Genomic DNA, 8,156 nt, shown 5'->3' on the forward strand with positions numbered 1-8,156 from the left:
GCCCGGGCAACAAAGGAGTGGCTCCGTAAGAAGCATTTGAAAGTCCTGGAGTGGCCTAGCCAGTCTCCAGACCTCAACCCCATAGAAAATCTGTGGCGGGAGTTGAAAGTCCGTGTTGCTCGGCGACAGCCCCAAAACATCACTGCTCTCGAGAAGATCTGCATGGAGGAATGGGCCAAAATACCAGCTACTGTGTGTGCAAACCTGGTAAAGACCTATAGTAAACGTTTGACCTCTGTTATTGCCAACAAAGGTTATGTTACAAAGTATTGAGTTGTATTTTTGTTATTGACCAAATACTTATTTTCCACCCTGATTTACGAATAAATTCTTTACAAATCCTACCATGTGGATTCATGGATTTTTTTTTTTCACATTCTGTCTCTCACAGTTGAAGTGTACCTCTGGTGCAAATTACTGACCTCTGTCATCATTTTAGGTGGGGGAACTTGCACAATCGGTGGCTGACTAAATACTTTTTTGCCCCACTGTACTTTTGGCCAAAGACCATCTGACAAGCATAATGTAAGAGCTGGGACTGAATCTGTAGATAATTTGCCTCCTGAGCCACAGCTGTGGATGGAGTGCCTCAGCATGGTTATACAGCTTATTTCAAAGTTGTATTTAATAAAGCATCAAGAACAACTGTGACCTGCTGTCTTTTAATGTTTACAGTAAAAATAATGTAGTTTTGTCCCGGAATGGTCACGAAAGAACTCGTGCTATTGTGAAAAGATTTTAAGAAATGGAGTCAATAAGTCTCTCTCTGCTTCCAGCTAGTATTTTCAGTTTGTGTCCACTAGGGGGCTCCCCTGCCATATGTCACTGAGGTCATCACGGGACGATCAGACTCATTTTTAGTAACAAAATTCGTTGTTTTCGTTAATATTTTCAACCCATACATTCCGTAAATTATGGTTCTATAATGTCATGCTCTCTAGGGTGGCTCACTTAAAATACTGATGCGTGATGGAGTTTTGTTTGTTTTCTATTACACGTTGAAACCAAACTAAGCCTTTTTTTTTTTCATTTTTGTTTTTGTCTGCAGTTAAACCTGTGAAGCATCTCCACCTTTTGAGAGCCGTAAATCACATTCAAGCTAGTGAGCTTTGTAAAACCTGTTTTCTGCAGTAACCCCGCCTTTAAATGCGCACTCATTTTGATGGGTTCCGCGCTATAAGGAAAATCCATACCTGACTGACTAGTATGGCGCACTTGGTAAAGCTGAAACTTGACAGCTTGAGAGGAGGCGGGATAAAATCAACAGAGTGGATGAACAGGTCGGCCATGAGGCCCTGATGAGTGCCTGCAGGAGAAAATCTGTCGACATTTTATGTGAACACGCAGGAATGTGAGGCCTGGTGGAAAACGTGCGCGCTGTGGATGTCTCTGCAGACTCAGGTCTATGACGGGTGAAGCTGAAACGGTAATCGGATTGTGTAGTAGTAGTAGTAGTATGACCACATACCCTCCTCTCACTCACTCGCACACACATTATATGGTTATTTTTCTAAGTCACGGGCCTGCGCAGTCTTAACTCTGCGCGTTTAACCTCAGTTTGAATTTAACAAATATGAATGCGACTAACCATCGTTTTCTATCTTTTATTATAGAGAAAAAAAATACATGTTCTGACCGATTCTCGTTTTACATAAAACCACACACATTTTTACAATATAATTTCACTTATTTCTTTATTCTTTAATATTAATTTTCACGATATATGATAACGACTTTGAGATATACATTCCATCTTTTTGAAACCACAATAACACACTACACATACGGTTTTATAACATTTCCACAGGACCCATTGGATTGCACAGAATGAAAAATGTCTGTATGCACATTTTCCTCTTTAACGATCTCTCTCTTTTAGATTTTCAGACACCGAATTTTTTTTTCCGAGACATGAGATTTTCAAAATTAATTAGAAATAAAAAACGAACAGGCCGCGTGTGTGTGCGTGCATGTGCGTGTTTTCGTTCTATTTCTTATGTGTGTGTATTATTTCATTTAATACTCCCCGTGTTGCTGAGATCTGTGGGGCTGGACGTTATTGCCGATTGAAAAGTGAATTAAAGTAAATATCGAAGAAAAAAAACAAACCAGGCCTATCAACAAAGCGTTACTATTACACGAGGATGAACCGAAATTTAAAGGATTATTAAATTTCCACTTCCCAGTTTCAATGTATTTGTGTCTAAAATATCATACATTCAATGCATAGTTTGTTTAGCTGCTGTGTACTCTCTGATATTTTGCATTGCCAGAATATTAAATAATCGGGGAAAGTCAATTTTTGCGTATTTCTCAGGAAACTTCACAATTACTTTTTATCGTCTTTACGCCGTCGTGTGTTTCTATCTGTTATTGCCGTTGTCTTATTTTATCTTTTAGATGCACAGGCGTTCGATTTTGGGTTTAATGCCACACTCAAAGCCCGCAGTCAAATTGCGAATCACCTAAAAAAAGAAGAAGTGGTGTTGCGTGTGTGCGCGCGCGTGTGTTTTAATCCCTTTAAAACATCTTAAACATCATTAAATCACAACAAGTCCGTTCATCACAAACTCGAGCGTTACATGAAGTGAAGTCTCGTGTGGGGAAGCACCACAAGAGCGACGAAAAGGCGAACTGCCCTTTTTGCAATTTTGTTTTAAGGTCGATATTGTAAACGTTCACTCCACTGGAAAATATGTATATGTACTCTTGTTGGCATATTTATACAACATGTATTGTCCGTAGGCTAAAGTGTGTCGTGGATGCATTAGATTCCCTCACTACCACCAACTGTGTGTGTGTGTGTGTGTGTGTGTGTGTGTGTGTGTGTGTGTGTGTGTGTGTGTGTGTGTGTAGACTGATGCAAGCACTGTATGAGTGCGAAAATGTCCGCGTGTGCTCTGTGCGCACTTTTACGCATGAATTAAGCAGAAGGGACTGCGCTCGCCAGGAAGTCATGTGTTTTTTAAATTTTATTTTATTTTATTTTTTTCACTAAATGGAGACTTGCAGTTAACATCTAGTTCCAGCAATGGCTTGCAACTATTCTTGTATGTTATATCTAAAAGCCTCTATGAGCCCCTCCATTGAGTGGATGAAACCAGATATGCTGCATATACCTCCTATTACAAAGATGGCGACATCAAAGAAAACCTGGTGCCATAGCAGCTTTCTCCATAAAAGCTTGAGGTGGAAGAGACTGGGAAGCAGAAAGCAAAGGCCTGCGCCCGTCAGGCTGCCGGTGAGGCCCATGAGGAGGGCGAAATGTGGCACATAGATCGCCATGAGCAGGGTGAACACAACAAGGCTACATCGGAGAGTGAGTCCCCAGGACTTTAGGCGTCCATCGCCTCCGTAGCAATCTGGAAAGTAGGCGCGTCCCCCTTCGTTGAAAAATGTTTTCTCTAATACCTCGACAGCAGCGAAAAACGGCAGCGGATACGACAGCAAAGCTTTGGACACGAGGAAGAGGTTGACGACAGCTCGGATGGTTGGGGGCAGGTTGTCTGTGATGACCTCCTTGGTTTCATCAGCCCAGGTCAGGTAGGCCACCAGGGCGAATAGACCCTTGAGGATGCAGGCAGCGATGTGAGTCCAGTTCATCATGCAGTGAAACTCGCTCGGTTTCTGCATGTTCCCCTCCAGAGACGGCAGGAAGATCTGCGAGGTGTAGCTGAACACAATAATCCCAATGGAGATGGGGAATTTCTTGACATCGATGTAAAACTTCACCTTGTCCCAGGCCCAGTCCCTCGCTCTGGAGAGGCAGTACGCTATAACGAGGACGTTAATGACAAAGTGGGCTAACGTGCAAAGCAAGCTAAACTTGGAGACGGCTTTCAGGTTCTTGAGAAAGGCGCAGGGGAGGAGAGCAGCGGTGGCGATGATGGCCCAGGACTTCTGGGAAATTGGCATGTTGGGGAAGCTGTTGTACATGAGATTACCGCTGACCACCACGTACAGGATGCAAGTCATCACTAGCTCTATGATTTGGGCTACATTCACGATATGGCCACCTAGAGACGGGAATCTGGGCGCGCAGCAAGCGTTGGCAATGTCCACATAAGAATCCCTCACACGGACGAGCTGTCCGTCTTCGTCCTCCTCGTACAGGCAGGCAATGAGGATTTTCCCCGTGTAGCAGCACACCACAGCGGCGAAAATAATGAGAAAGAGTCCGAGGTATCCTCCGTGCAGGATGGCGTAGGGCAGGCCCAGAACGAACATCCCCTACAAACACAGACAAATAAAGCATCGCTAATATTAGGCTGTGCGCTATATTAAGTTGTTAAATGAAAAGTATTAATTTAATCATTAATTATTTTCTTATCATAGTATTTTTTATTCGTGTAACTAGATGATGTTTTAATGTGTGCTTTGAGGCTGCTCTGCCCGACCCTTCAGTGAATCTCACTCCCCTTGTTGTGGGTTTTCCACTTGGCTTTGAGCGCATCTGCCCGCTTCTGACGTCATCACGAGCTGGAGGAGACACACTCTGACGTCAGGGTGACTGCCGCGACCACAGCCCCGATAAAGCATAAAAAGGATTGCGTCTAGAGGGATTTTTGTCGCATAGCCTCCACACACACGCGCGCACGCGTACACACAGGCTCTCTCGAGTAAATGCTCCACTTTAAAGTGGTGATTTTTTTCCCCACATGAAAAAATAAAATAAAAAATAAATACTTTTTCGAAATGCAGCTTTTTGCACACACTGATCTCTGTAATTTGAAATTTCATATTTTTCAGCCGCGTCTTTATGGTTTTAGTCTAAAATGTCACTTGGACTTGATCATAAAACCAATTTTCCTGCATAACTACAGTGTTATTCTTACTTTTAACTTAGCTGGATTTAGATTTTAATATAAACAAAATTATAAAACATTTTTAAAATGCAGGTTTTGGTTTTCTTTTTATTCTAGAGTCTACACAAAAATTCCTCCATCCACTTATTTATTCCCACGCGGAGTATTGTGAGAGCATTTATCGGGGACGTGCATCAGCTACACAGCACATTACTCCAGACAAAGAATGTGCATGTCGAGAAAAGGAGGGGGGCCAGGGCATCAACTATCCCCCCCCCTTTATAGCGCATAAACGTCTAAAAAATCTCTGCACTGTTGTGATCAGAGATCATGAGAACTCACTTAAAAGGTTTAAAGAAAGTGGATATTTGCCAGACTTTAATTTAAAAACCAGCCACTTCACAAAGTTGCTTCAAAGGGAAAAGCCTGCTGATTTTTTTCTTTGTGTATAATTATTTTGATGTGTTCGTAGATATTTATTTATCTCGAATTTCTCGGATGCTTCGGAAGCGGCTCAACCATTTGGAACCCAGAACAATCCGTGGAGGGGGTGCGTTTTTACCTGGATTGCGTTCGTGACGTTCCAGCCCGCCTCCCAAGCGGTGATTTTTGGTCTGACTTCGGTCAACTCGTTCGTCGGATCTCCGTCCTTTGAGGCAGAGTGCGGTGGACCGGTTCCGTCCCTCTGGTAGTGGCTGTCCCCATCCAGTGCGCCTCCATCTCCGCTCCCCTCTCCCCCCATTTCATCGGATGTTAAAATGTCCATCTGCATGCCTTGCCGGTGGTCGTAGTCCAGGTCATCGCAGGCGGCGAAACCCAGAGCCTCTTCGTCGGTGGCGGCCTGAAACCCCATCCTGGCGAACATCCCGCTCACCTTTGCCTGGGATTTGTTGGACACAGCCGTGGCTGCATTTGTCAGTTTATTGGAAAGCTTGCTTCTGATTAACGTCGCCATTTTTCGAACCTCTCCGGATTCCGAACTGTCTGCAGCTTAATTAGTGTTTGTCTCCTCCAGTCAGTAAAAAAAATGAGGCTACTTTGGATTGCAGCTCTTGATTCTCTGCATTAGATAAAGCCACGAAGGAAAGCGCAAATGTTGGTTGAAGACACCGTCGGTTTTCAGTTGCTATCTCCACTTTTTAGTCACTGCTCGTCTGCAGCCTGTCGTTATCCCCAGGTTCATGTCACCTTCAGACGTCGCTGCTCCGTTTCTGCATCTTGGCACTGCGCTCTGATGCTCGACGCGTAGCGCACCTTCTCAGTCTCTGAGGCAGTTCAGCGGCGTGCGCAAAAGCTTTACGCACGACAAAAGGCGAGCCACAGGTTCTTGCAGGCCTGTAAGATCGCTTTCTTTTGGGTTATAAGGTGGCAGGCAGCGCTTCCAGGAGTTACTTCTCGTCTTTCAGGTGCCTTTACTGATGCCAATGCGGTACCGTGGAGCCCGGGGGGGAGGCAGGGAGGAGACACGTGTCCTCACCAGCCTGCCAATGCAAAGCACGTCTCCAGCCCTCCCAGTGCCCCACCAGGAGAAAACGGGAGAGATTTGCTGCATTTCTAGGGGAGGTGCTTGCAGTACCCCCACCACCCCCAACCCATAATCTATAATACCTCATCCCAACAACCAATGGCATTCCGGGGGCCTCAAACCTTGCATAACTTTACCCATATAAAAGGAAGCTGAAATTTGACGAAACCCCAAGCTCTCCGGACCAGATTGTATGATGTAGGAATAAAAGGTGTAATTATTTCTTCTTTTATCAAATGTCATTTCTTTTTAAGAAGAAGAGGACGCGGAGCAGCGTAATAGTTAACTTAATTGTTTCTGGGATTACCTGGATCGGGGTTTCAAACATCGCTTTGGGGTTGATTAATTGATCAGGGGATGTGATCTCGCGCGTTTTGTCTTTGCTAAAAGGTGGTAAGACGTAGAATTTGAGCTTGTGTTTGAAACCCGCAGCTCATTTAGTGGCTCTATTGCAGGCTGAAGCCTTCATTCAGCATACTCATTCATTCACTCACATTCACTCATTCATGATTTTGTATCTGTGATGTTACAGTCTGACCCGTGGCGATGCTCCCTTTAAGAAAACTATATTTCGCTGCGAGATTTATTCATTAAGAAAATAAAATACGTAGTTTGAACATAAAAAACGTGACAGGGGATTAGTGATATGTCAGCCTGAATTAAACCCAGATGATTGGGTCTGATATTTTATTTGGGTACCAACAAACTATCTTCTAAACATACCGTAAGTAGAATTAATAAATATCCTTATTTTAACTGTTGGCTGATCTGAGTTCTCCTCATCTTTACAAAAAATGCTTGAAATCCTTCGGCTTTTATTTGTTTTTGTAAATGTAGGTTAAGTGAGGCGGTAACAAAGGCTCAAATTGCTGTAAACGGTTTGTTGACATTGCCTTGTCACTAGCACTTTGTGCGATGTGCACACCATGCTCAGTGTTTCCTCAGGCTGCAGTATCAGAGTTCATCGCCGTAACACAAAGCCGGGGCCTTGCTCGGTACGAGAAAAAAGCAAAAAAGAAGCCTGAACTAACAGACAGCGTGCTGCATTGCTGTCTCTGTGAGTTCCATTGGGAGAGCATTTACTTGGACCTGAGAATAAATAATGCGGCCTATTAAAAGCTTTCACATTGGGTTCTTCAATAGCTTGTAACCCGATAAGACCAGAAATGCATCTCCCTAGAAATACAGCTGACTCATCTCCAGTTGGCCATCATACAGCAAACAGCAACCACAAAATCAGACAATATCAAACTGTTTTTCCCAGTATTTTTTAACACTCCATAACTATTAAGAGCCATTATATTAAACTATAATTAACCATTTTGCTTCAAATGAAACGCGTGATGTAAACCTTTTAGCAAAATAGCTAGAAAGATGTATTTTTCTTCCCTCTTTAGCAGAATTGAACGGTGTCAAGCCAAATCCACCCCGGAGCCAAACTGCATCACTACGATCGCGCTGACTGGCTCAGACTGGAGTGCAGGCCTGCGCTTTATCGGGCCTGTGCATCAGCATTAAAAGCTTAAATCGGTGCGTTTGAATCAGAAAATACGAGGCAAACGCGCCTTTGTGTGCCTTTTTTCCCTTTAAACTTCCAGCTGTGGGAACGAAAATGGCCGCTTTCCCTTGGCCTGAATGAAGGAGTTAATGACAGAGGCTGTTATCAGCGGGCTGCAGCCCTCCTCTGATCTGCGCTCCGCACTGTCTGATGAAGTGTGCTGCGAGATGAAAAGAGCAGCCGTGACACCACCAGCCAGCAGGTTACAGCGGCGGCAGACCTCCTCACGACCTGCTGTACACATAATAATAATAATAATAATAATAAT

The 8,156-nt window shown here is 43.9% G+C and overlaps 1 protein-coding gene across 1 annotated transcript; it reads right to left on the bottom strand.

The window, feature by feature from the left end:
- Positions 1-1,030: 1,030 nt before the first annotated feature.
- Positions 1,031-6,349, bottom strand: slc32a1 (solute carrier family 32 member 1). The gene is made up of 2 exons (XM_005929708.3): positions 5,368-6,349; positions 1,031-4,230 (listed from the first exon to the last, which is right to left on the bottom strand). The coding sequence occupies exons 1-2, from the start codon at positions 5,758-5,760 to the stop codon at positions 3,043-3,045; spliced, it is 1,581 nt and encodes a 526-aa protein (XP_005929770.1). The 5' UTR covers positions 5,761-6,349; the 3' UTR covers positions 1,031-3,042.
- Positions 6,350-8,156: the final 1,807 nt, after the last annotated feature.

This window comes from Haplochromis burtoni, unplaced genomic scaffold (genome assembly GCF_018398535.1).
Source record: "Haplochromis burtoni strain Fernald_Lab_line unplaced genomic scaffold, NCSU_Asbu1 Contig_125, whole genome shotgun sequence".
Taxonomy (NCBI): Eukaryota; Metazoa; Chordata; class Actinopteri; order Cichliformes; family Cichlidae; genus Haplochromis; species Haplochromis burtoni.

What these genes read in the sequence shown, in the direction of transcription:
- slc32a1 (XM_005929708.3), bottom strand. Translation starts at nt 5,760, where the DNA reads ATGGCGACGTTAATCAGAAGCAAGCTTTCCAATAAACTGACAAATGCA. An exon ending in ACGTCACGAACGCAATCCAG is followed by an intron (nt 4,231 to 5,367) that starts GTAAAAACGCAC and finishes CTGTGTTTGTAG; the next exon opens with GGGATGTTCGTTCTGGGCCT.